Here is a 27983-nt window from a genome sequence, read left to right as displayed (position 1 = left end):
AGCAGGACGAAGAACAGAGAAGAGGGGCAGGAGGGGAGGATGCAGGGGGGAGAGGAGCTGCAGTATCATCCTCCCCCCCCAGTTCCTCAGCATCCTCCCCACAGCTGGTGTCCCCTGAGCTCTGACGTCACCTGTGTTCACTCCCATAACCCTCCCTCGTGACAACCCTCTGGTGCCTTTAGGTGCTATTGTCATCCTTGTTTTACAGATGAGGAGATCAGAGCTCAGAGGGTTGCCATAACTTACCAAGAACACACAGCCAGAAAGCAGGTAGCTGAGAAATTGGTTATCTAATGAGCCCAGTACTGTGGCCGGAGCACTTTGATTCACGAGAAGGACCAGAAGTTCCCACTGGGGATTGCAAAGCCACGTCTTCTTTTTGCCAAACTGCAGAAAGAAATTAAATCGGTAGATGCGCAAGTTTCTCAGTTTTGAATATGTCTCCTTTAATTTTTTTCTTAATTCTGGTCCCACTGACCTTCTCCCTAGCCAGTGCTTACAGGAGATGAAGTCCATTAGAGGCAAAAGTATTGAAGAACTTTAAAGCTTTCCAAAAGCACAACGGGAAAAGAAATACATAAATAGATACTTTTGAAAAACCAACAGAAAACTTGAAATTGTGTTTGGCTGACTACCTTTGTTTTGCTCCCAGGCAGTTTTAGTTGTAGTTTCATGTTGTCATATAGACTTGAACTGCCTACCAGGAAGTGGTCCCTGGTACCTGCAATGGACTCACCACCTCACTGTTTTGGGGGCTCCACCAGGAGGTCCTTACTATAATGAGCTTGGCTGCCTCAACCAGAAGGGGACCCACTCAGGAAAGCTGGGGGGAGGATACCCTATCCCAGTCTATCCCGATGTCTATCTGACATTGCAGGGTGTCTGGCCCCAATGTTAAATCTGCTCCAAAATGCGTTCATTCCTCGAGTCAGACCCAAGTTGCACAGAAGGATGTGGGAGCAGATCAGAGCCTTGGCCTTGGTGCCAGACAGACCTCAGTGGAGTGAGTGACAGCACTCTGTGGACATGTGGCTTTGGGGGGGAGGGGGGTCGACTCACCTCTGAGCCTCCGCTTGCTCATCTGTAAAGTGGGGAGAGTCATGGCGCCCATCACAGAGGGGCGTCGAGGGTAAATTGAGAAAGCACTTAGCTCGGTGTCCTGTGTACAGTAGGTGCTCACTAAACATGAGCTGGCGTGGTCACCCTTGTTCTTGCTTACTGGACGGAGGAGGTGATGGAGCTTGGCCATGGCTGCACAGCAAGGTACTGGCCACTTAAAAAGCAGAGAGTTTCCTTGGACCCTCGCTTGGATGCCTGGTCGCCATGGCTGTTCCAGGCCCTGCGTGGGTTTGACCAGTCCCGTCCCTGTCCCAGTGCCGGCTTCCGCCCCGCCCCACCATCCTGGAGCTCAGGGTCTGTTTTCCTTGCAGAGTAAAAATGCGCCACACAGCCAGGGCGAGTACGACGTCTACAGCACTTTCCAGAGCCACGAGCCGGAGTTCGACTATCTCAAGAGTCTGGAGATAGAGGAGAAGATCAACAAGATCAAGTGGCTCCCCCAGCAGAATGCCGCCCACTCCCTGCTGTCCACCAACGGTGAGGCAGCCCGGCCGGTGTGGGCGTGTGCGTGTGCATGTGTGTGCATGTGTGTGTGGGCGTGTGTGCTCTTGTGCACACGTACTGTAGCAATTTGTCATCAAATGCCATTTTTCACCTCACTTACATTGTGAGCATTTTCCTAGGTCTTTCTAGGTCTTTCCTGAAAAATAGTATTTTGAGCAGCGGGTAAATTCCATGCAGTGAATACACTTGCTCACCCTCTCCTGGTGGTTGGACGGGGGCTTATTGCCTCTGCTGTAAATAGCAGCTTCTTGAGCATGTCCGTGAATACTTTAATTTGAGGACGGACAAAGGAGGCCAGGTCAAGGAAAACAGTCAACACTCAATTCAGACTTGCCTCTTTGTCCACAACCCCCCAGAGTGGAGGGTGTCACTGGATGATCTGGGGTCCTCAGTGGATGGTACAGGAGGAGCACTGGTTGCCTGGCCGCTGGCCATCTGGCTCTGGGAGACGGTACGCATCCCCAAGGAGGCTCCCGGCCAGACCCCTGCTTTGCTGTGGTCCACTCAGAGGCTGCGGTTCCTGGGGCCATCTTGCCTCTGCCGGCAGTGGGCCTGGAGCCAGAGGCCCCGCTTCCCGCCTTCACGTCCACCTGCTCATCCTCCTTCACCTCTCAGCCCCATCATAAAAGGCGCCTGGGGTGGGAGCTAGGAGGGTCCTGGCTTCTGTCCCAGCCAGGGGACCTTGGGGAGTGGCCTTGCTTCTCTGAGCCTCAGTTTCCTCACCTGTGCTCCCTCTGGAGTTGCAACAAGGGTGGAGGGAGGTGTTGCCCACCCAGCACCCCAAGACCAGCCAGTACTGCTCCAGGGTGGATGAGTCTTATAAGATGATGCCACCTGCCTTCCCAAGGGAGTCAGACTCCTTAGGGCGGTCTTTACGGCACCCCTGAAGCCGGTCAGACTCGAGCCACTAACCCACCTCTGTGCCCGAAGGCCGGCTCTCCCTGCCTCCACCTGGCCAACACCCCGCCTCATCCCTTAGGCCTCCGCTGGGTGTCAGCTCCCACTGAGCTTTCCCTGACCGCTCCGCAGAGCAAGGTGTCCCTCTCGTGGGCCTTCCCACCCCTGCTTGCCCTCTGGAGCTCCTGCCATTCTGATTGTCTGTGTCCCCTGAGGGGTGCCTGGCACGGAGTCATGTTCAGCAAACCCCGTCTCAGAGGCAGAGGGGCCCTTCCCAGGTGCTGGAACAGAGGCAGTGGGAGGTCCCCCACCACCAGAATAGGTCACCCGGGGCAGGAGCCCCTAATGCAGTTAACACCCTGGCCCTGCCACTCCCTCTTCTGAACCTGATGGCTGTTCTTGCCTCATAGGATTTTGGGGAAGATGGAAGGAAATAACATCATAACGAGCTTAGAACAGGGTGGGCAACTGAGCCTCCTCGTTCATGTGCTGCTTTTTTCTTTTTAATCATTTAACAGAGAGTGTCATTCTCTGCCTGCCTCTTTGGAGGAAAGGTCAGCTTCAGGAATTTCCTAACACCCACACCCTCAAAGCTTCCCACCCCCGGTTTTGAATCCCAGCTCCACCCTCTCCTGGTAGCCTGTCCCTGCGCACCTGTCAAGTGTTTAATTGGTAGCAGTTTTCTCCCCTTCCTCCTCAGGAGCGTGGAAGTGCTTGTTTTGGCCGCTGTGCTAGCCAGGGTTCTCAGAGAAACCGAACTAGTAGGATGGGTGTATGTGTGTGTGTGTGTGAGTGTAGACAGAGATGTGGATATAGATGTAGACTTAGATATAGATATAGAAGGAGAGGTTTATTTTCAGGAATTGGCGCGCCTGATTGTGGAGGCTGGCAAGTCCAAAATCCGCAGGGCGGGCTGGAGACCCAGCAAAGGGCTGATGCTGCAGCTCGAGTCTGAAGGCCATCTGCTGGCAGAGCTCCCTCTTCCTCAGGGGACCTTGGTCTTTTTTCTCTAAAGCCTTCAGCTGATTGGAGGAGGCCCACCCACATTGTGGAGGATAATCTGCTTTAGTCCATGGATTTAAATGTTAATCCCATCTAAAAAAATACCTTCCGAGGGACATCCACACATTTGACCAAATATCTGAGAAGCGTGGCTTAGCCACGTTGACATCGAAAATGAACCATCACAGCTGGTAAAGGTTACGCTTTTGATGTTCTTGGCAGGATTCCAGAGAAGTGAGGTTTCCAGAGAGCTGAGTTTCTGGATGGGCGGGATGCATCTCAGGAAATAGGATGCCAGTGAAGGGTAAAAAACAGGAAGCTTCGTTAGTACAGTTTTTGCGGAAATTAGTTGAAAGACTGATAACTGCCCTTGAAAGGGTCATGCCCTTTGACCTTCGGGATCAATTGTGAAGAGCTCGAGCATGATGACAAACGTTCCCTTTGCAAAGATGTTCGTTGCATCAGTTGACGAAGGAGTCAAATTAGAAAGAAACTTCATGTCCAAGAACAGGATAAGATTAAGTAACTTGTGGGTTGATGCACCCTTATCTAGCAGGCTCAGTGGGTACTCCATTCTCCATGTGGTGTTCACCGTGTGTCTTGTTTCACTTTGTTCTACTTTTAAAGATAAAACTATCAAACTATGGAAGATTACTGAACGTGATAAGAGGCCCGAGGGTTATAACCTGAAAGATGAGGAGGGGAAGCTTAAAGACCTGTCCACGGTGACGTCACTGCAGGTAAGATGTGGCCCACGGACGGTTCCGGCAAGCCCAGAGCAGTTTGTGCTTTGTTTATTACACAGCAAGGATCTCAGGACTGGAAGGGCCATGGCGATCTGAACCACAGTCACGTTCCGATCCAGAACTTAATAAGCCAGGCGGCTTACCTGCTGGGTGGCCACCCTCATTTTCCTGCTCTGTGCCTCAGTTTCCTCCCCAGCAAGGCAGAGAGGATCATCTTTCTTCTGGAAGTCTCGTGAGGATGAGGCGAGGTGATGCGTGTCCATGAAGCCCTTTTCAGCTGCACCCGAGGCTGGACAGTATGTTCTCGAATCCCTTGTTATACAAATAGGGAAACTGGAGGCCCAGAGAGAGGCAGCAACTGTCCCAGAGCGGCTCAGCTGAGCAAGTGGCAGAGCCAGGAGGAGGACCTGTGAGCGGAGCGTTGTGGGTTCCCAGCCCTTTGCCGAGGGTCAGAGGGACACCCAGAACTTGTGATTCTTGCAGCCTTTATGAAGGCTCAGTGCACAGATTGCCCTGATGTAAGAGCGGCCTGGAAGCTTGAGTGGCAGAGCCGTGTGAAGGCAAACTTTTTCTCCCAACGCAATGAAAAGCAAAAGGACTCATGTGTCTTCAGCGGGGAGGCTGGGAGATATGAAAGAGTTCTGGAGTCACAGGACCCGGGTTCAAATCCTGCCTCCCCCGCGTCCTGGTGGTGTGACCCTGGGCGGGGCTCTGGGCCACCACGAGCCTCTGATTCCTCATCTGGAACAAGAACAGACACGTGAGCATGTGTCTCCCAAGCACTCTGGCTATAAAATCATTCAGTCCTCAGCAGAATCCTATAGTGGGTATGTGATTGTCATCCCCATTTTACAGATGAGGAAACTGAGAGCTGGCTCCAAACCCAGGGAAGTCTAGCTCCACAGTCAGCATCAGCATCCAGTCTCCTCCGTGAAGTGGAAGTGAAGTTCCTGCCTCCCAGGGGAGCCATGGGGATGGTTAGCGGCTTCTTGCAGGAAGCACACTGAGGCCGCCTTGTCCGTCCCTGGCTTCCAGAACCGTGCCTGGAAGAGGGTGGGTGCTTTCAGCCACCCATGTGTTTGCTGGAGGTGATGCCAGATTTATTCATTCAGCCACACTTACTGAGCACCTGCTGTGTGCCGCCCAGCCCTGCTCTGGGCACCTGGAGGCCACAGTGAATGAAGAGTCTGAGGGCATGGGCTTCCCTAGTGGCGCAGTGGTTGAGAGTCCGCCTGCCGATGCAGGGGACACGGGTTCGTGCCCCGGTCCAGGAAGATCCCACATGCCGCGGAGCGGCTGGGCCCGTGAGCCATGGCCGCTGAGCCTGCGTGTCCGGAGCCTGTGCTCTGCAACGGGAGAGGCCACAGCAGTGAGAGGCCCGCGTACCGCAAAAAAAAAAAAAAAAAAAGAGTCTGAGGGCAGATCTGGTCTAAGCCTGGGACAGGCCCTGCTCAGGGGGGGGCCTCAGAGTCCCAAGACTCAACGAGGCTGAGCGTCGGGAGGTGACTGCGCTCTTTAGCAGATTTGAAAGGTCTGAGTTCACATCACATGGAATGCTGTCTCCCTGGGTTCCTACCGTGGCTGTGTTTGCTGCTCCGAGCGGGCAGTGGTGCTGCCTGGTGCCACGGTGGTGCTAAGGCCCCTCCAGGCTCCCAAACTGCTCACAGACCCACCCACCGCTGGTCAGATGGCTGTGGCCGTTTCCCTGCTCTGTGCCTCAGTTTCCTCACCAGCAAACAGGAGATAACGACTCGTTTTTTCTGCAACGGCTTAGCAAGCGCCCCGCACTCAGCACACAGCCGACTGTCATAAATATGAAATGACAATCGATGTTGTTCCCAGAAGGAGGAATAAATGTTTAAACACATTGGCCTCTCAATGACTGGCAAATTGCACAAATAAATTCTGAGAAAGCAGGGAAGCCAATTAGCTTTGACATTGAATAACGGGAGTGAGGGTGCCCCCCGCTCCCCCCACCTCCAAGCCCAAAGAAAGTTTATGAGGGTTTCATCTGGTGGGAGGAGGCAATTATCACCTCTTGATTGGCCTGGCATTTGTGGCAGAGCCAGTGGCCCACGGGAATCTTGTTTATTTCCCACCCAGCCTCTGAGATTTTTCTCTGTATGTCACACACATCCCGAAATGGCACTTAACTGTAAACTAAGGCTGGAGGAGAAGAAAGGGGGAAAGAACGTGGGTGCCTGGGTCTTTCCTCATCCAGCCTCTCACCTTGTCTCCTCCCCAGTTCACCCAAGACCTAGCACAGGGCCTCTGGGATCCCAGAGCTGAGCTGAGATTGAGTGCCTACCCCCAAAGTGTACCCAGGCCCCCAAGGAAATAGACATGGAGTCACCCCCACACTGGAAGTCAGCTCTGTGACACAGGGACACACAGGAATGCCTTTCTCTACCTTCTTTATTTGGTGAACTCCTATTCATCCTTTAAAACCCTATTAGCCTCCACCTCTGAAAGTCTTTCCTACACGAGCCAGGTGAATCCTTATCCTTCTCTGTCCCCTCTAGCCTTTTGCATCCCACACTGCTCTGTCCTTAGTGTTCATGTGTCTGTCCTCCTGCCCTTCACCTTGACTACACTGTGCCTTCTGGAAGAGCGCAGGTGTGGGGAAAGTTTTATTCATGAAACCTCCAAACCTTCAGGGCAGGTTTCTCTTCCCTCTTCCTCTCCTCTCTTTGCTTTCTGGCTTTGAAATATGGTCTGGGGATGGCGGTGCATGGCTGGAGCACGGGGTGAACAGTTCCAAGGCTGCTGGGGGAAGACAATGTTGCTGGAAGGAGCGGGGAGCAGACTGAGATGCTGAGACTTTGCTAGGCCAGCGATGCCCTGACCTTCTCCAGGAGCAGGTGTGGCTTGAGAGAGACTCCAGGGATCCCCAGGGCAGGTGGTGGCCATGCCCTGAGGGAAGGGAAGGCAAGATTCGGAGCAGACGTAGAATATCTGACACCGGCGGACATGCGGAAGGCCCCATAGAGGGGCCCAGACACACCAACACTGACACGCGGGCAGACAGTCCCGAAGCGCAGACTCAACACAAGAACCACCCAGAGCCAGGTGAGCATGCACACCGATACTGCATACACACACATGCACACTCGGGCACATGCATGTGCACACTGACACACTCATGCATGCACACCCAGGCTCACACACCCACACAGGCTCACACTGGGCGCCCTGGTACATGAGAACATCTCATGGCGGCTGCAGAGCTGCCTTTGTACCAGAAGGAACGCTTAGTGCTTGCCCACCCCCACTGCAGCACCAAAGCTGTCACCTCCCATCTCAGCTGTCCCCCAGGGAGGGACACAGCTCATTTGTTCATTGACTCACCCATTCACTCATTCACCTGAAGACCTGTGTGTGCCGGGCCCTGGGCTGAGTACCAGAGATGCAGAGATGAACACAAGAAGACACACGGCGCCCCTAAGTGCTGCCCAGTCCATTGGGGAAACAAACAAGAAGACAACAACTTAACCACGTGGTCAAGGCTGTAATGAGGGCTTACAGGGCCGTGGGAGCCCCAGGGAGCCCCAGGCCCAGCCTAAGAGTAGGTGGGTTTGGGGGAGGTCCCCTGGCAGAAGGAGATTCTCTAGGGTCCCACGTCAGCCTGTTTCAGCCCCTCCCTGTATGTCACCTCCTGGTCACCCAGCCAGGCACCAGCCCCTGCTGCCCTGTCACCCCGTCCCCTCACCTGTTTTATTTTTCTTTAGAGCACCTACTGCTTCCTGAAACCGCACACGCACACACACACACACACACACGTGTATCAGCCTACTGTCTTCTCTCCCACGTGAGTGCAAGCAGTGGGTCCCCCCTCACCTGCTGCCACCCAATTCTGGCTGGATTCATGCCATTCTACCTGGTGCTTGCTGCCCGGGGCTCAGGAGCCTTGCAGTTAGCTGACAAAGGTCTGCTTCCCCTCACCGGCATCTGCTCTCTTCCTCACTCCGAGGATGGCCTTGCTGCCTCTCTCCTGGGCACAACTCCCACTGCCCCTGCAGCACCCCCCTCCCCCCTCCCCCATCCAGGGCCCACTCTGGAAACTGGCCGTGTAAGCCCTGGCTCAGCCACCCCTAGTCACCTCCCGAGGACGGGGAGGAGGGCGCTGTGGACCGAGTGATGTTCCAGGCGCACTTGACCTGCATCAACTCATGGAATCCTCACAGAAGCCCTGAGCAGGCACCAGCATTACCCAGTTTACAGATAAGGAAACTGAGGCCCAGAGAGGTGAAGGCCGCAATGGAGGTAACCCTAGTAAGCGGCCGGGCAGGGTTGAAGCCGAAGTCAGGTTTCAGGTCTACACCTTTGCACCGTGATGCCCTGGGGGCAGTCACAGCTGGCTTCTGGTCCTGGCTCTGTCATTTCCTGCCTCTGTGACTTAGGAAGCCCAGTTCATCTTGGCATCCAGTCTTCTCATCGGTCACATGGGGATGGCAATGCCAGCCCTCGTTTTCTGGGGCCAACCCAGGGAGAGATCAACGATGCCGTGTCTGTGTGTCTGTACCTTTGAAGACCTTACAGTTTACTGGAACGGGGACTCGTGCCCAAAACACCCCGCAGTGCACACCAAGAGCCCTGATAGCAGTGAGTGCAGCGTGCTGAGGGTGAGCAGGGGTGTGGCAGGCTGTACATCCAAAGGGCTCTTAACTCCAGATCTTGCAGGAGGAGTTGGGGTTCACTAGGTGTCCAAAGGGGGTGACCATTCCAGGCAGAGGGTGCAGAGAGAAGCAAAGCCATGCTGTCTGACACTGTCTCTGGGAGTTTGTACGAGTTCCGCTAACACCAGAGGCTGTAACAGCCCCAGGGCAGAGTACACAGAAATGTATTTCTCACTCAGGGAAAGCTCCGGTATAGGCATCCTGGATGGCACACGGCTCTCCTGCAGGGACACAGGCTCTTTCCATCCCGTGAGCCTCCATCCCTAAAGCCTGGATCCTCACCTCTGGCTGTGGAAAGGGAAGGGGGCGGAGAAGGCACAGCTGCCTCTTAACCTTAAGCCTTGGCCCCCAAGTGCTGGGCATCAGTGTGCTCACACCCCATTGGTCAGAACAGTCATGTGGCCACACCCAGCTGCAAGGGCAGCTGGGAAATGTAGTCCCTGCCTGGGCAGCCACTTCCCCGTGACAAGGGGACACAAATGTTTGGTGGAAAATCTGGCTCTGCCACAGTACCTTCTCCTTCCATTTTAGAAATGAGGAAATTGGGGTGCAGAGGGGTTCAGCCATTCATTCAAAGTCACGCAGCAGGTTCAGAACCAATCCCAGGAGGCCAAGCAAAGGAGACAGGCTTCCCTGCAGGGCTGGTGCTGAAGGACGTGGCCACGTGGCATTGCTTACTTCTGACACGGGCAGGGGGGACACCCACTGGTGCGCTTCAGGCCTCTCCTGGCCTCTCCTGGCCTCTCCTTTTGATCACATGGCCCTGGACGTTTCCTGCCATCACCTCTCCCCCTGCTCTGACCGCCCCTCCTCCTCCGCAGGTGCCCGTGCTGAAGCCTATGGATCTGATGGTGGAGGTGAGCCCCCGGAGGGTCTTCGCCAATGGCCACACCTACCACATCAACTCCATCTCCGTCAACAGCGACTGCGAGACCTACATGTCCGCGGACGACCTGCGCATCAACCTCTGGCACCTGGCCATCACCGACCGGAGCTTCAGTATCCTTTCCTGCCGCGGCCCCACCGTTGACGCCGCGGGCCGGGTGGCTCCCGGGTGGGACGTCAGTTGGCCTGCTGTAAGCCAGCTGGCTTGGGAGCTTCTGCTTTGTTCAGCCTCTTCAGCAGGGTGCCTTCTGGCTCACAGTGTGTGAATGAGGCTGAGGTTTGGATTCATGAGTTTATGAAAACTTTACAACTGTGGCTGCTGAGGGTTACATTTGACCCCTCGCCTCCTCCAGGGTTGCCATTATCCCGTCATCTGGGGGCCTCACCGGGGACCATGGTGGGGATGGAGTCCTGGGTCAGCCGTCCTGGGCAAGGGGTGGCCGACCACCCTGAGACAGTCGGCTGAAGTCTTCTCTGGACCTTCCTCCCTGGGCCTGAGGCAGGTGCATCAGTGTTTGATGAACAACCTTGGGGTCCCACCCAGGGCTTAGAGGGACAACTGGGGTGTCATAAACCCAGCTGGATGGGGTCAAGGTAGGCAGCCCTGCTTGGTGGCCCCCTGTGTCTGGGCAATAGGATTATAGGATGGACTCCAGCCCCCACTGACTGGTGAAGAAAGAACATGGGCCTGAAGAGGGGCCCAGGCTGAAGCTTGGCCCAATGAGGGCTACAGTGGACAGAGCAGGCAGGTTACTACCTACAGGTGTCACTACTCTACAGACAAATAACAACAACAACAATAATAATAATAGTAATAGTAATAATGCCCAGTGAGGCTCTGTGCCTGATAAACACGTGTTAATGTGAACTCGATTCATCCTCACAGTAATTCTGGGAGGTAGGTTCTTTATGACGAGGAAACTGAGTCACAGAGAGCCCGGGCTCACTTGCTTAAAGCTCACAGCAGCCAGTGGAAAGCTGGGTTCAAACCCGGGCCCTCCAGCTCCAATCAAGTCCTCATTTCCAGCCTTTCCACCCAACTGCCCTTTGTGAAGGATGCTGCCCAGACGTGGGGTGGAGGAAGGTGGGATGACCCCCACCAAGAACTGTCTCTGACTGTCCACTTGGTGCTGGGTGTCGCGTGGCCCTGGACACCCAGAGCTGAGACCATACAGCTGCCACGAGAAGCTCCCAGCACAGGGGGTCGTGCCTGCTGTGCTGCCCTCACACAGGCCAGGATCGGGCTGTGTCCCTTGGAGCAGAAGTCAGAACTGGGGGTAGGGAGTGGGGCAGAGAAGGGAGCAGTCGGAGGCGGGGGGTTGGAGGAGAGAAGGAGTGACAAACGGCTTCTGGGGGGCCGAGAGCCAGAAACTGGCCAGAGACCACAGGGCAGGGATACCTCGGAGCTGGGAGGGCTGAGAGCAAGCATCTGACGTTCCCTGAGCCCAGCAAGAGGGTGCGGGGCAAACGCCTGGGCTTCGGAGGAGCCACTGGGAGTCTCTGGGAGTCTGCTTCTGCCACCTTAAGCTCTGCGACCTTGGCGAGTCACTGCACCCCTCTTGAGCCTGGTCTCCTCACTAACCCTTCCCCCATAGGACGGCAGTGTTCAGCGAGCCCCTGTGAGATACCCAACACCAAACAGGTGCTTAAAGCGTGTTAGGAAGCATTAGCATCTGTTTCCTTCCTCCCTCCTTAGTGCTCAGGGCCCGGAAGGCAGAAGTGGATTGGGATGGTCGGGAAGGTTCCAGGAGGAGCTGGGGCTGGAGCTGCTCTGAGGGGTGGGAGCTCAGTCTGGCTGCATGGAGAGGGCCGGGCTGGGCTGGTCCTCTGCTGGACCCTCCATTCAGGCACAGACCCAGCAGGCCCCACCCCTGTCCTTGGTGCTTAGACACCAGCTAGTCAGGGGTCAGCTGGCTCACGCCAAACAGACGTTTACTGACTTATGGAACCGAGAGCTGCAGGTACAGATGGATCCAGGGGCTCAGACAGTGTCCTGGGATGGCTGTCTCTGCTTCTTGCTTCTGATCTCTGCTCTGGCTTCAACCTCCACATGGTGGCGACTTGACACCAGCAGTTCAGACCCCGCCCTCCCAGAGTAAAGTCGAGGAGAAAAGACACCTGCTGTCTCTGAACTGTCCCACCAAGTCCTCAGGTGGCACCCCATGGGCTCTGCCTGGGCCTCAGGGGCACCCCTGAACCCATTTCTGTTGGGGGTGCAATGCTCTGGTTGGCCAGGACCCTCCCTGGTGCCGGAAGGGTCAGCTCCACCTCCAGCAGTGTCTGAATCTGGGAAGGGTGGTCTCCTTGGGAGAAGCACTGCTCCAGGAGCTGGGGGCCCCTCGTGGTGGGCAGCACAGATTAGACATCCACTCAGAAGCTGACGTGCTTCCCAGCAGAATAAAATGAGGAGTCACACAGGAACTCCAGGTCTGCAAACGGGGCACGTGTGGGACTCACGGGCCTGCGGCTAGCCGTCCTCAGCTTCCTGCACAGCACTCTACAGCTTACAGAGCAGCTTGCCATTCACAATCTCTCTTGGCGCTCACAGTGGCATGAAAGCTGCCAATCAGTGGCAATGTTGGCATCACCCAACTTTATGGATGAGGAAATGCAGGCTTGGGGAAACCGGGGTTTGGCCCAAAGTCCCCCTGCCAGGGACAGAGTCCTGTGGCCTGGCCCAGTGCTCCTTGCCTGGCCCTCGGGCTGCAGCCTTGGGACAGCGGCACCCACCCTCCCGGAGCCTGGGTTTCCTTATCCTAGGACTAGGGTGGGGACCGTAAGCCCTGACCAATTTATCTCCCTGGGCTATTATAAGGATTCAATGACACCGTGAATGCTGAGGCCCTTTAAAAATTGCAAAGCCCTGCAGCTGTGTAAGGGATTGTTTAATTTCCTTCATTTAGCCATCAATTCCTCTTCTGTCCCGGGCTCCATGCTGAGCCCCAGGGACACAGGGACAAATAAAAGAAACTCAGCTTCTTCCTCAAGGGCCTCATGCACTGCTGGGAGACCCAGCCCTGACCTGGGTGGTACCACCTGACCTGGGTGGTACCAGCGGTGCCTTCCTTGCTGTAACTCAGGTCTACACACTGTGCCTGGGGCTACCTGGGAGGACTGAGGAGGAGGCAGGGTTAGGATGCTCCCCGTGGCTTGAGGAGGCTACCGACGACGGGTGCAGGGTGCGCAGGGGTGACGTGATGAGGCAGGAAGGTGGGAGGTGGCCAGGACAGCTGCAGCGGGCCTGGCTGATGGTGTCAGTGGGGGACTTACTCCTGGGGACCACGATCTCCAAACATCGATCATTTGCAAACCTCCTTTGCAAGTATTAGCACATCTGTACACCGTGCGTTCTTTCATTTACTTTTCCAATCTTTTTCTAATTTTTATTAATTTTCTTTAAATCAAGTAGCTTTAATTTTGCCTAAATAAATGCATTTTGAAAGGGACTTTAATTTTACTACCATAAATGAAAGTGAAACGTATCACGTACCATAAATAGGAGGTAGCTATAGAGATAAATGCCGTGAAAAAAAAAAGGGGGGGAATAAAATCCATCTTCAGCCCTGTCCAGTAGACCTTTCTGTGATACTGGAAAGGTTCTCTATTTGCACTGTGCGGTATGGTAGCTTCCAGTCACGTGTGCCTATGGAGTACCTAAAACGTGGCTAGGGTGACTGAGGAACAGAAGCATTTATTTCATATAGTCTGAATGAGTTCACATTTCGAGTTAAATAGCCACATGTGCAGACTCCGTAAATGCTGCGTGTTAGACCCCCAGGCTAGTTCTTTCTGTCAGACGTGGGGATGAGGAAGTACTGCAGGTGTTAGAGACACGATCCCGCAAACAGAGACCTTCTCCCTCGTTCAGCAAAGGCACTAGAAAGTGTCAGTAACTGAAAGCCTTGCGTGGTGTCTGAGTCTGTGCTCTGAGGACTGTCCAACTCCCTATAACTTCTGTCAGGTCATAAGAAGCTATTGATGCACCGTAAGCCGGGGAGCAGCACTGGCCACCTTGCAGGGGGCCCCCTGGGGCTGTGGGTGTATGTTGTGGGTGGAATGGATTCCAGCAGACGAGTCTGGAAGCCAGGAGACCGAGTAGATCCAGGGAGACGTGGAGATGGGTAGCGTGGAGCGTGGCCATGGGCAAGAAGCCGGGAGGTAGAGCGATAGTTAAAATATAGACTTTGTAGATACGGGGCTGTATCATAACTGGCTTTTGGCCTAAGGTGGCCAGAGGACATTGGAACAGGTTAGTTGTTATTAAGAAAAGAGGACTAATCCGTCCCAGGACTGCAGGCAGACCTGCCCAGTCATTGCTGTCAGCTTCACCTCCTAACACAGATTGTGCCCTGTCCGCACATTGGAGGGCGCACCGTTCACCAGTATATTTTGTGAGCACCTACTATGTGCCAGGCCCTGTGCCCAGTGCTTGAATTAAAGAGACAAAGATCCATGCCCTCCTGGAACGGACATATATTTTAATGTTGATAAACCGTTAGTATGATAAACAAGCAAAATATCCAGTACATGAGCAAGCGATAAGTGCTGTGGGGAATGAGTGGGACCAGTGAGCACAGTAGTGTGAGTTTTTCTCCAGCCACGTTTTGCTGCATGGCTGCAGGGGCAGAGTAGGTGGAAAGGGAGCCAGGGTAGTGGGTTTGCAAAGTGAAGATGCAGACGTGGGGCTGATGGCCTATGCAAGGGTGTGGAAATAATGGTTGGCTCCAGAATCTAAGCCAGGTGAGGAGGTGACAGCTAGTGACAAGAGGGGAGCATCAGTGGATTGGGCGTCCCCGTGGGATGCCAGAGGGATCTCTGGCTGCAGATCTTGCCACATAACTCTTAAACCTGTGTGTAGCCTTTAATTTTGTGAAAATGAATTGTTAGTTGATCAAAATATACAAATGTTTTGGCCCTTAGAGATAGGGGAGTGTGAGCATTACAGAATGCTGGAGACACCAGGGCCAAGCTCAAGGCAGCCCTTGCCTGTAGAACCTAAGTACCAATTAGGCAGACAGAAGCAGCTGAGTGGAATCTCCAGGGTATGTGGTGGCCGTGGAAATGTCCCTTGATTCGATCAGTTCATCAGGGAATGATGTTGCCCGAGGCGCTCCCCATGGCCTGCTGCGGCTTGGCTACCAGAGTGACAAGACACAGGGACCCAGAGCAGAGACACCTGGCACCGTCCCATGGTGTTCAGCCTCCCCTGGCAAGAAAGGTGTCAGGACTGTGGGTCGTAGGTGTGATGATGGGTCTGAGAGCAGCCAAGTAATTAGAAAAGGCGTTTCATTTCCAACGTGGGAGGAGGCCAGAAAGGCAGCTGTGACTCCATGCTGGGCTGGGGAATTGCTCTGAATTTTGAAACACCTTTTGAGCAAGTACCTCCTGGGGGATTCTGGACCTAGGGGTTCACATTCCTTTAACTCTTGCTCTCCAATGTCTTGATTTGCCCTGATGCTGCTGTTCAGTCCTCAAGGCCACTGGGAGTTTTCTGCTATGTTACCATCTCCCTGTGTCCAAATAGTAACACTTTTGACTTAGGCAGAATTGATTTTTAGCAAAGGTTTTTAAGAGAAAGGAAAACCTTTTAAATAAAGGAGAAAAAGTGGGCATTGTTTTCACCAGTAAGAATAGTGATAAAGCTGACTCAGAGGACCTTTCCTCTTCTAATTCTAGACTTGGCTGCTCTGAACAGAGGGAGAGGAGCCTGGTACTTCCTGAGCCTCTGCCGTGTGCCAGGCACATACACGGTGCAGCGCCTTTGTCTGTCACCGAGGCTTCCAGCCTCCTTCCTCTCTCTCACCCACAAAATGGAAAGAGGTGCCAAGCACTTTCCATTCTCCCCCGATGGCTCTGGAATCATGCCCTCCTCTCCACCCTAACCGAGGCCCAGCTCAGGTCGTACCATTCCTGCCTGGACTGTTGCCTGAATCCCACCTTGCCCAGCCAGCTGGCCCTCTACAGAGCTTTGAGAATGGCTCATCAGAGCCTCTGGTCTGACCACATCAGTCCCCTGTGTAGAGCTCTCAGTGGTCCCCAGCAGCATCTGGAGAATGTCCAGATCCCTCAGCCGTGCCCGGCAGCTCTTGGTGACCAGCCTTTGCCCGCCTCCCCAGAGTCCTGTGCGTCAGGCTTGCCCACACCTTCACGTCACTGGGTTTCCCTTCGTGTTACAGGGGTGGGGGCAGTGCTGTGCCTTCTGCTGATCCTTCTCTGGAGGAGCCTTTCTCCCTCCTGTAGCCTGGCTGGCTCCCGTTTGCCCACATGCATCACTCACAGCCCCCTTTGCCTGGTGACCCCTGCTCTGTCCACTCTGCGCCCCTCCCAGGCTGGTCCGAGTCCCTCTGGGCCCATACTCGCTGGTCACAGTGGGCTTTCATCATCTGTTAGTATGAATGCTTCCCCCATTTTCTGCTGAAACGCTTGGAATGAAGAGCCCAGGCTGAGCCCTCTCTGTGTCCCCACCCATAATGCAGGGCCTGGCACATCGTAGGTGCTTATGAATGGATGTAAATGGTGACTTTGGAGGGAGGAAGTTCACAGTTTCCATCTGGTCTTAGGATATAGATGCCTCCCTGCAAACCTGGGCTCCAAGCTGGGGGGCTCCAGACACTGAAGAGAAGCGCTCTGGGCTCTGGCAGAATTGGGCACAGATTCATTGCTTCACCTCCTTTGTCATCGATTTCCATGACCGCAAAATGGGCCAAATTCCTTATCCTATGGTTATTTGTAAGGAATAAAGGAATCATTCACATAAAGGGGCCTGGCAGTTGGCCAGTATTATTTTCCCCCTTAGACGATGGCCCCTCAAATACTTAAGACTGTTTCTCATAAATCCCTACATCTTCTTTGGTCATCGAAGCCCTTTTTCCCCAGTGCCATCTCCACATCTGTCTAAACAACCTCCCAGTCCTTTAATGCCAACTTTTTGAGGCCCTTAGGCAGCACTGGGTGATTTTTCTTGAGTTTGAAGCATCTTAAAGGTAACAGATTGCACAGGAGGCCTCAGCTGATGGACCTCTGCTTTATTTTTAGCACCCAGAGACTTCTAAAGATGGTTCAGTTGATTTTTCTCCCCACTGAGCGATTTCTCATGGTGGAAGCTGGCATCACACCAAGCCTTAGCCTGGAACAAATTCCTGATTGCCATTTATGGAGCAGGTGCTGAGGCTAGGCTGGATGTTGAAGCAGTTCCAAATCTTGGTCAGCACTCGGCCACCTGTGGACTGGGCTTATTTTCTGCACAGGGAGCTAAGGAGGGGACCGACCAAGGCCCCTCCATGTGCCAGGCTCTGTGCTGGCCAAAACCCTAGAGCCTGGGCTTCAACCCTGCCTTCAACACTCACTCACACAGCGACTCTGCCAGTCACTCAGGCCTTCTGAGCCTCACTTTTCTCTTCCATTCCAAGGGGTGTGCCTCCTGTGCTGGGGGCTGTGGGGCAGAATGGCCAGTGAGTATAGGGGCTGATAGGCTGTAAACACAGGACCTATACCAGCCCATGACCACTGTCAAGCACCTTACAGGCTGCCTCTTTTCATCCTCCCACAGATAAGGAACGTGGGGCGAGTCTGCTTAGAAATGCCCTGAGTCTGAATCTCCAAAATCAGCTTTTCACCCAGAAAGCATGCTGTTAAACTGTTATCAGCACCGCTGCTTTGGGGGCTCAGCAAGGCCAGGCAGTTGGTTGGGTTCCGCTGCGGCCCAGGGCTCCTGTGCGCTGTCCGTGGTGCTGACTCCATCCGAAACCAGAGCTGCATCCCACCATCACCCTCACCACTTCCCACACCACCTTCTCCTGTTACTGAGCGCTGACTCTGTGCCAGACAGCACTCTGCCACCGTGCACATATTCACCTATTTAATCCGCCCGACATCGCTGTGGAGCAGACAAGATTAACATCCCCCTTTTACCGGGGAGTAAGCTAAGCCACAGAAAGGTTAAGTAATCTACCCAGAGTCACCCAGCTGGCAAGTGGGCGGGATTCAGACTTGGGGCATCTGGACGCGGAACCCATGCACGTCGCTGTCACGCCACACTGCCCCTCAGTCATGGTGGTAACGGCCTCCAGGACAGCCACCGCTATTGCACATTTATTGCAGGCGCTGAGCTGAACACACTGCACTTACGACACTTGATCCTCGCGGCAGCTCGCGTGGGTGGCGCTGTCCTTCTCTCCGTTCTGAGAAGCGGGTGCACCTGCCCACGGCCCTCCTAGCCCTCAGTCACTCAGATCGTCCGTCCAGTCCTGTCAATGCAATAACGTTTCTGGCTCTTGTTTTATATCCTAGGGGAAGCAGGTGCTTTTTGCACTGTTGCAGGACAGAGGGGGGATTGATTTGTAACCTAAGTGGCCGGATGCATGGGCTTTGGCAGCTGTCCGATGTTTCTCACATTTCCTCTGGGTGGTGGGACATGCAACTCTATGGCGCTTCCTGTCTCTTCCTGAAAGGCCTCTGTGGCACTTCTGTAACACACTCCTGATTAAACCCCGGACCACAGCCCTGTCAGCTGCCGTCTGTCCCTCCCTCTTGGGGCTCCAGCAGCCTGCCCTCTTGCAACTCCCCAGCTTTATGCATCCCCCTCACCTGGAACACTTCTCCCAGCCTGACCCTCTGCCTGGATAACTCCTACTCACCCTCTGGCCTCGGCTTAATGCCTTTGCCTCAGAGGACCCTTCCCTGACTCTCCAGACCAGTCAGGGCCTTGTTATAACTCTCATCACATGCACCGTGTATGTCTCTCCTGGAGCATCCATCATGGGGCTAATATCTGGTTTCACTGCTGGGCTGGGGGCCTGAGAGGTTGGGACAGGGTCTGGTTCGCCCCTTCTCGGTGCCGTGAGAAGGTAGCCACCTAGGGGTGTGTCCAAGCTCTGTCCCACCTTGGCTTTCCCCTCCCAACGCCGGGTTGGATACAAGCATGTAATCCAGCACAAACCCTCACTGTCTTTCCAGAGTGTCCTTCCAGGCAACAATTATACCTTTGGCACCCTGCTTAATTTCATGTTTGTTTCAGAGGAAGAGAAATACTGATTCTGATTTCACTCACTTTAATTGCTGCTAAAAGTGCCAGCCATGTGCTAGGACCTTTATCTCCTTGATGAAGGAGATGTCATCTCCTTAAATCTTCATTACAGCCCTGCAAAGCAGATGGTATCCACTCATTCTACAGATGAGAAAAGCAGGGCACAGAGAGGCTGAGAAGTTTTCCAGAGGTCACACAGCTGTTATTCAGTGGGGCTAGATTGTCGAGCCCTGGTTTTTGTGACTCAGAAGTCACTTCTTGCCTGTCTAAGCATTTGGGAATCACATAAGCTGGCTTTTGGAAGAGGTGTGCAGTCTGGCTCATCACGCAGAGAAAACACTCCAGGGTTTCAGTGGGCTTGGGCAGTGAGCGGTTACTCAGAACAGCCCTTCTCCCACGGCCCAGCATGGCCCCAGCAACCTGGTTCTTCTCTTTGAGTGAGATTGCACCATCATAGTTAATAAGGTTCTGAGCAGGGAAGGGAAGGAGGCTGTTGTGGGCTGAATTTTGTCCCCCCAAAATCTGTATGTTGAAGCTCTAACCCCCAGCGCCTCAGGATATGACTGTATTTGTAGATGGGTCTTTAAAATGAGATCATTAGGGTGGGTCCTAATCCAGTATGACTGGTGTCCTTATAAGAAGAGGAGATCAGGACACAGACATATACAGAAGGATGACCACATGAGGACACACGGAGAAGATGGGTGCAAGCCAGTGAGAGAAGCCTCAGAGGGAACCAACCCTGCTGACACTTTGATCTTGCACTTTCAGCCTCCACAACTCTGAGAGAATCATTTCCTATTGTTTAAGCCACCCAACTGTGGCATTTCGCTATGGTGGCCTGAGCAAAGTAAAACAGAGGCACAGGTAGCCAGGAGCCTCCAGGAGGATCTGACTCGATGAGGCCGGAGTGTTCACAGTTCATGTTTGTAGCCAGGTCATCTTTTGGAGAAAATTTGCTGAAAAGCAGCAGCTTTGGGCTTCCCTGGTGGCGCAGTGGTTGAGAGTCCGCCTGCCGATGCAGGGGACGCGGGTTCGTGCACCAGTCTGGGAAGATCCCACATGCCGCGGAGCGGCTGGGCCCGTGAGCCATGGCCGCTGAGCCTGCACGTCCGGAGCCTGTGCTCCGCAACGGGAGAGGCCACAACAGTGAGAGGCCCGCGTACCGCAAAAAAAAAAAAAAAGCAGCTTTGCTGGCCATGCCCCAGCGAGACTGCCTCCCTGTGCAGGAGGCCTACAGGCCCCTCCACACTAGCGTCCTTGGGGGGCCTGTGTAGGACACCTCGTGCGCTGTGGCCTTTGGCAGAACCACCTCCATCCTTACTCCGCAGCTGCCTGGTCACCATGGTAACAGCCCCTGCCCCCTTGAGCGTGTGCTCCTACCAGGACATCTGGATAAACCACACTTTGCTCAGTTCAGCCAGTGGAGCTCAAGGCCACATCCTTCTCCTCATGGAGCCCACTCTCAACATCCAGCTTGCCCAGGATACAGCCCGTCCAGCGAGCCCCAGCAGCAGGGCCTTTGCGGGTGCTGACCCCGTGGGAGAGCTCCACGCTGTGTGGAGGTGCAGTCACTCCAGAACAGAGCGGGCAGTGGGAGGAACACCGGCTGGGAGTTCGGAAGCCAGGATTCCATCCTTGCTCTGCTTCCACCGCTGGCCCTGGGCCGGTCACCTCCCCACCCTCATCTCCCTCTCCTCCTTTGTGGGATTGGAGGGTGGGCGGTCCCTCCCGCAGGGACATCCAGGTGCCCGACCTGAAGGGGGCTGCCCTCAGCAGCCCTCCAAGGGTTTGACTGTGTTTCAGAGCTCAGTTACTTGCTGTGTCTTTACAAGCATTTGTCGTGGTATAGCCGCTAAACCCCGTCACATTAGTTGATACTTGTGTAATTCTTTGGCATTTATGGAGTGCTTTCCATACCTATTTCTCACTGGAGCCCCTCGGTGGAACGAACCAATGATGTTTATTCATTTCACGTGCCTGACTCATTTTATGGTCAGCGGAGATTTGCCCAGGGGATGAGTGACGGCCCTCGTACCGGTGCCCGTGGGGTAGGTAAGGGAGACCAAGGCCCTGAGAAGTGCACCTCAGATCTCAAAGGAGCGAGGGCCACAGCAGCATAGCCACCTTCTCTCCAAAGTTTCAGGACCCTCCCAGTGGGATCCCACGGAGCGGCGTGGCTTCGAACTGATCGGCCATGGTGCCTGGTGCTGGTGTCACCCCACTGGTTTCAGGACACCAGGTGATGCTCTTGGCAGCAAGAGATGAAGGAGTTTCTATAAAAATCTCTGCAAACCTGATGACTCTGCAAAGGCTCACCTGGGTTACATTCCTGTGTCCTTGGCAGTAAGAACCACAGACTTCCTTCTGGAATGGAACAGGACAAACCCCTGTTTCTGAGCTTTACTGACCCCCAGGCGTCTTACACACTAGCAATAAAGGGAGGCTTCTGTTACAACAGCAGGATTGCAATCCCTCTTCTAAACCTGGGCTACTTCTAAACCAGTGGGGAGAGGTGGGCGCATGAATCCACCAGTTTATAAAGCTTGATGGGAACACGGCCACACCATTCATTTCCATATTGTCTGTGGCTGTTTTTGCATCACAAAAGCGGAGTTCAGCAGCCTGGATGAGATGAGATCTTGTGGCCTGCTAAACCTAAAATATTTACTCTCTGGCCGTTTACAGAAAATGTCTCCCAACCCCTGGTCTAGAGGGTTACATGTGTGCTTATTCACACTTGGCCACTGAAGGAAAAGGGGACTGGAGCCAGGCAGCTGCCCGAACCAGAGCTATCTTCCCAGGCCCCTGGGTGCCCCAGGGAGGTGGCAGCCCCTCCTGCCCACTTGTCCACGCTCCCATGGCTGTGTTTCTCCTCTCGTGTTCCTCGAGCCTCAGCTCACACTGGTCCAGAGAACTTGAGTGACTGGCCCAAGGGAGGCGCCGCATGGATTAAAGGCAGATTTAAGCCTGGAATCCAGGCTCCCTGGCAGCCAGGCAGCACTTGCCTGCAGTGTTATGCCACATGCCTTCTTAGGAGTTCACTTACAAAGCACCTACTCCTTGCCAGGCCCTGTCTTCAGCACATCACGTGCACCATCTTAATTAATCCTACCGCTACCCTAGGAGGTAAGGCGTAACATTGACATTTTGAACTTGGGGTAACTGAGGCACAGAGAGGTTTAGAAACTTGCACACACAGCTAGCAAGCAGACAGAGCCTGGATTCAGCCCCAGGCTGTCAGGGGCCAGAGTTCTCGTCCCCACTCTGCTTTGCCTCCCAAGTCACAGCATACTGCATGCTGTGTATTGCAGGTTCTGGAACTCAGCTTAGTTCCAGTCCCAGGCTGGTCCCCCTCTGCCTGGCCCCGAGCAAGTGGTTTCTCTTTGCGGAGCCCCCATTTCCTCCTCCACAGAAAGGGGGGCACCTCACTCACACGTGGAGAGGATTGAACAGACACAGATGTGAATCCATCTGATCAGCCCGCAGGGCATCTCAGGTGGGCACAGGTACCAGTCTGGTATAAACTGGAGCTTGGGGTATAAATGATTTTGCCTGCACCCAGATGAGTGAAACAGATAGGTCAGCCAGTATTTGCAGCTTGAATAGAAGGCCTTCTCTTGTGGGTGGGGAGTAGGGGAACCCAACCCCCATTTTAGGGAGTTCACTCTAGCTGAGACGGGGGCTAACCAGAGGCGGGGAGCCCCACTGAGGCTTAGGCAGCCTGGGCTGAGGGCCAGAGCAGAGGGACCTCCAGGTGGACGAGCACAGGACACGGAGGCAGGCTGGATGTGATGGAGGGAGAGGGAGGGATCCAGAAGCTTCCCTGATTCCTGGCTCTGCGTTTCAGGGCTGGGGCTGCTAAAACAGGGAACTGCAGGGAAAGAAGAGGTCTGGAATGGAGGCAGAGGAAGCTGTCCATGATAACTAGCATTACACCTGTGTCTTTTTCCCAGCTTCCAGGAAGCAGATTGGGTGTCTGAGTTCCCAGTGGATGCCATAACTTTCCACAAACTGGGCAGCTTAAAACAACAGAAATCTATCGTCTCACAGTTCCAGAGGCCTGAAGTTTGCAGTTAAGGTGTTATCAGGGCTGTGTTCCTCTGGAGCCTCCTGGGGAGGCTCCTTCCTTGCCTCTCCTAGCTCCTGCAGCCCAAGGCATCCCCCAGCCTCTGCCTCAGATGCCACATGGCCTTCTCCTCTGGGTGTCTCTGTTTCTCCTTTGGTGTCTCTTATAAAAACACTTGTAATCAGATTTAGGGCCCACCCAGGTGATCTAGGAAGACCCCATCTTGAGATCCTCAACTTGATCATATCCACAAAGACCCTTTTCCCAAATAAAGTCACATTCACAGTCTCGGGGGGTTAGGATGTGGACATGTATTTGGGTTGGGGGGGGCGGGGGGGAGACACCCTTCAACACACTGCACTGGAGAAAAATACATCGCGCTCAGCCAAGGGGCGTGGACCAGAGCTAGTCTACTTTCTCCCTTCATCCTCTCCACATGACCTGATCCCCTCTCCACCTACCTGTGTCTGACAAACTTTCCTAGGAGGGAAAATCATTCTTAGCTGCCAAAGTGTGAGTGAAAGTTAAGCAAAAGCCATCAGACACTTGGAGTACACCTAGATGGAAAAATAGAACATGAATAATTCATCCAGCTTTGCCAGGGGGAGGGGGGCTTGTAAATGAGTCTAATTGTGCTCCTTCCCAAGAGAGGTCAGTCCTGCCATGAAAAAAGCACTGGCTACACGTGGGATTCATGCAGCTGATTCTGAAGTGGGCATGGGGGAAGCCACCTGTGGGTTAATCCTCGAAATGAAAGGGCGCTCCGGGGTCATACTCAACCCCTGATTTTGCAGACAGGGGAAACCGAGATTTACAGATGGAAGTGATCTCTGCATGTGGAACTGAACATTCCAGAAAGAGGTGAAACCAGACACCTGGCCCAAGGCCCCCAACTTCCAACCCAGCACTGGTCCTGCCAAAGTCCAGGCCACTGTGTATGGTCAAGTGTCTCAAAGTCCACAGGCATGTGGCCACTCAGGTGGGAGTCCCGGAGAAGTGTTTGTGGTGTCTGTTTGGGATGTAATTACCGTGCTCTGGAGGCTTCTCCACACCTACTTCGCTGGTCAGGAGTCCGTCTCCAGGCCCCTGCTCTGTGATGTGGCCATGGGGATTCAGTAGGGACAGCCCCTCTCGATAATTTGGCTCTCACACACCCGATGGTCAGTGCGGAGCTGGGCACCCACAGGAGATCCTCGTTCTGTGACGAGCGGAGCCAGAGGTCTTAGAGAAGCCGTCCCGGGACTGGATGATGGTGGACCCGGTTGGATGGCCACGCCCAGAAGGACGCTGTGCTGTCCTGGAGGTGCTGGGTCAGGCTGTGGGCCCTGGGATTCAGAGGCACACACTGGCCATGACTGTGCCATGTCTTCCTCCCCCAGCATCAGGTGGAAAGGAAGCTCTGTGCTTCACATCATCTTTCCCCAGCACCCACTGTATCCAGTCCTTTGAAACAGCAAGAGAGATTCCCCGAGTGATGCATAGGCTGTAAGAGCCGTGGTCCACGGCTGTTGATGGGACCCAGGGATCGGAGACTGTCTCCTCAGCCCACACACAGGGTCCCCGGTCCACGTGGGTTCCCCCCTCGGCCGGCTGTGTGTAGCCCTGGTTCAGGCATGTTAGCTGTAGAGCCTGCAGACACGACTGAACCCCGCAGACTTAGCCATCATGGCCTCGTTCAGAGTTCTAGCAAGTGTTTGCAGAAGCAGGCCAAAGCCGAGCATGGTTGTTGTGAGGCGGTCAGGGGCGGTTAGAGTGCTGTGGGTCACAGGAAACAGGAAGCAGGAAGCACATGCTCTATGATCAAGCAAAAGGCAACACCCGTTTGCTTGGCCTTGGCCCCTGTGTGAGTCTGGGACCAGGGTCTGGGGGCCTGAGAGAGGAGGCTTCACGCCACCACACTGCCCTCTCTCTAGCCAGAGTTCAGACATCATACCTCCGATCCCTTCTCTGTTGGACTGGATTCCAGAACACCTTGAGGCCGGGAAGGAAAGAGTCTGGACACTGACTCAGTCAAGAGGGTTAGGTGATCCTGAAGTAACAATCAGAAAGTCTCCGAGGTGACAAGAGCCTGCTGACTGTGCCCTGAGGCTCACGGCACAGCACGTGCTGGCTCTCAGACCTTCAGCCTGGAAGTGACATCTCGTCACTTCTGCCCTCCATTCACTGGCAAGAGCAACAGGTCACAACGGCCTGAGCCCCCTCAGGCCGGGTGACAGGTCTCCCTGGGATGTTGAGGGAACCACCTACAAAGCAAGGCATCTTTACTCCCCGAGGAAGCTATAACCCTGTGAAACACGATAAAAAAAAACCCGTCTCCTGACAAGTGACACAACCGGGACTCAAACGGGACCTGTGTGCCCTAAGGCCTGGCACTTCTGTTTCTCCCAGGCCCTCTTTGGCTTTTGTGTCCCAAGTCCTGTGGGAGAATCTCAGTCCCCGTTTGCAGAACATCTGACAGGTGCTGTACTCATGTGCATCTCTTAAACGACGGCACTTTTTCTCCAGACACCATTTGAAGTTCCGTAGGAAATGAAAGCCGTTCTAAGCAGGCAGAGCCCATGGGAAGTCATCAGCGGGGGCTCAGGCTGAGAAGGATAGGGCTGCAGGCTGATGTTGGTGGAATTCACGTTCCAGAAGTCTTGGCTCTTTTTCTCTCTTAACCTTTAGTCTCACTTTTTCATGATTTAATCTCTGCTTCTTATCGTACCAGAAAACCACAGTTTCCTGGGAAACCAATTCAGGCACTGACGACATAGCTCCTTTTTTCCCTCTCTTTCTATTCTGATGTGATCCTAAGTTTCTGGTTAATGGTGTGCTTCTAGCAAGCAAGATTTGAGCATCTGCACAGAGACCCTCCTCTGATTGCACAGATTCAACCATCTTTTCTGATGTTTTCTAAATTCTACGGTTTACAGAAGTCAGAAAATGCCTCTTTCTTACTGAGAGACGAAGCAGCCTGGAGCAGGTGGAGGAGGGGGTGCTGATAGCAGATGAATGTCAGAGTTTCAATCAGTATTTTCCAGATAATAAAAAATAATAAGAGCAACTGACATTCGTTGAGCTCTGCGATGTGTTAGGCAGTTGCCAAGGGCTTTGCCTCTTCTCATCTTCACAGCAAACCTATGAGGATAGAACTGTTAGCCCATTTTACAGATGAGGAAACTGAGGCATGGGGAGCTGGTTGGATGGTGGGGGGGACTCACCCAGGATCACACAGCCAGGAGGTGGCAGAGCTGGCATTCTCTGGATCCAGAGCTCACATGCAAAGAAGAGGGAGGAGGGGGCATTTCCATCAGAGGGAACGGGCTGTGCAGAGCCCCCACGGGGCTGGGGAGACCAGAGACCGAAGGTGTCGCTGTTCGAGAGGAAAGTGCCTTTAGGGCAGAGCGACTAGTAGGATCTGAAGCCAGAAAGGTAGAGAGAGGCCAGGGTATGCCAGGCCTTGGATGCTACAGCAAGGGGTTATGATTTGCTGTTGTAGGCAACAGCGAATGGACAGGAATCCAGCCTCACCACTTACTGCTGAGTCACCCTGGACAAGTTGTTTACCCTCTCTGGGCTCCAGCCTTTCAGCCAGAGATACTTCCTTTCCAGGCGACAAAATTCTTGACGCTAAACAGAAAATGGACTTATTGGGTCCTATATTTAACCGTCCAGGGGTTACCGTTTTCGGGTGAGTCCTCACCCAGGATTCTAAAGGTACCGACACATCTTTCTCTCCATCCACTCCGTCTTTGGGGCGGTCTGCCCCACCCCCAGGCTCCGGGTTTCCCCTTGTCATGGCAGCAGATACAGTCCCTTCCTCTCCACGCCACCCAGCCCGCAGGGATGACAGCTGCATCCCGGCGTTCCCAGTGTCTGGAGCCCCTGCCCTGGCACATCTGACGTCATATGCTTATCCCTCGTGGTGACTGTGAGTGGGAATGGAAGGCACACGTTAGAGCTGAAAACCCAGAAAAGCAGAGGACCTTTTCCCCAAAGCAGAGTCTTGATGCTGTGGGCGGAAGGGAGTGGGGGCGGGGCGGGGGGGGGAGGGGAACCAACCGATACCTGTCCACTGAGCTCAGACACGATCCACAGAGTGACGGGGAGAACTGCAGTTGTTCACACCTAGTGTGTCCACAGCCCAGCATGTAGTAGGCACTCAACAAACGCCCCCGGCCTCCTGCTTGGCAACTGAAAGAGGAGGGGCAGAGGGGAGAAGCCTCAAGGGTTGCCCTGCGTGGGGCCGGGCAGCGGATGGGCACTGGCTGGAGAAAGGGCACAGGTCAGGAAGGAGGCGGCAGTCCCGCCTTATGGGGACAGTGGGCGGGCACCCAGAAGGGACAACCGGCAGGCTGTTCGACGACAGTCAGGTCTGCAGCTTGGGGACTGCGTGGCGGGGTGTTTGTCCAGGAGTCTCAGGAACGGAGCCAGCTCAGACGCGGGGTAGGTGGGTGTACCGAGGAGAGGCGTCGGGAAACCCGAGGGTCTCCGAGCTGGGAAAGGCAGAGCCGCCCCTTCCTTGACTCGGCCACCCAGACATCGTGGACATCAAGCCGGCCAACATGGAGGACCTGACGGAGGTGATCACCGCGTCTGAGTTCCACCCGCACCACTGTAACCTCTTCGTCTACAGCAGCAGCAAGGGCTCCCTGCGCCTCTGCGACATGCGTGCGGCTGCCCTGTGCGACAAGCACTCCAAACGTAAGTGCGCATGCCCGCCGGGGCCCAGGTGGCGGTAGACGTGGGCGGGGCCGTCCCGGTGCTGGAGCCTGCGGGGTGGGGGCAGGGAGCAGACGTGGCCCCAGCCGGGAGGACGGGGGCTTCGGTTCATCTCTGTATCCACCCCAGTGCCTACAGCAGTGTCCGGAAATACACACTTGTTGAATGAATGAACGAATGAACAAGTGAACAAATGAATGAGTGGTGGCCAGTTGGCCCCTGGAGGGCTTTATGAAAGACTGGGTGAAGGAGGCAGAGGGCTGTTGGGAGGGACAGGGTCACTGTCTTCCCCCCGGGAGCCTGGTTTCCCTGGGCAGCCAGAGAGGACAGTGCTGCCCCAGCCCCCAGGCACTCAG

At 54.5% G+C, this 27983-nt stretch overlaps 1 protein-coding gene across 1 annotated transcript in view; it reads left to right on the top strand.

The window, feature by feature from the left end:
* PPP2R2C (protein phosphatase 2 regulatory subunit Bgamma) overlaps positions 1-27983 on the top strand; it is a gene marked incomplete at its 5' end in the record, with an annotated part of 138767 nt that overhangs the window by 84941 nt on the left and 25843 nt on the right. Inside the window, 4 exons of the mRNA XM_081249310.1 lie at positions 1431-1596; positions 4150-4262; positions 9766-9943; positions 27445-27609. Coding sequence (XP_081105436.1) covers positions 1431-1596; positions 4150-4262; positions 9766-9943; positions 27445-27609 — 622 coding nt within the window. The remainder of the gene's footprint in view (positions 1-1430; positions 1597-4149; positions 4263-9765; positions 9944-27444; positions 27610-27983) is intronic.

This window comes from Mesoplodon bidens, assembly GCF_964165515.1.
Source record: "Mesoplodon bidens genome assembly, chromosome: 1".
NCBI lineage: Eukaryota > Metazoa > Chordata > Mammalia > Artiodactyla > Ziphiidae > Mesoplodon > Mesoplodon bidens.
The sequence above is the reverse complement of the archived record's forward strand: the minus strand, read 5'-3'. Positions and strand labels throughout refer to the sequence as shown.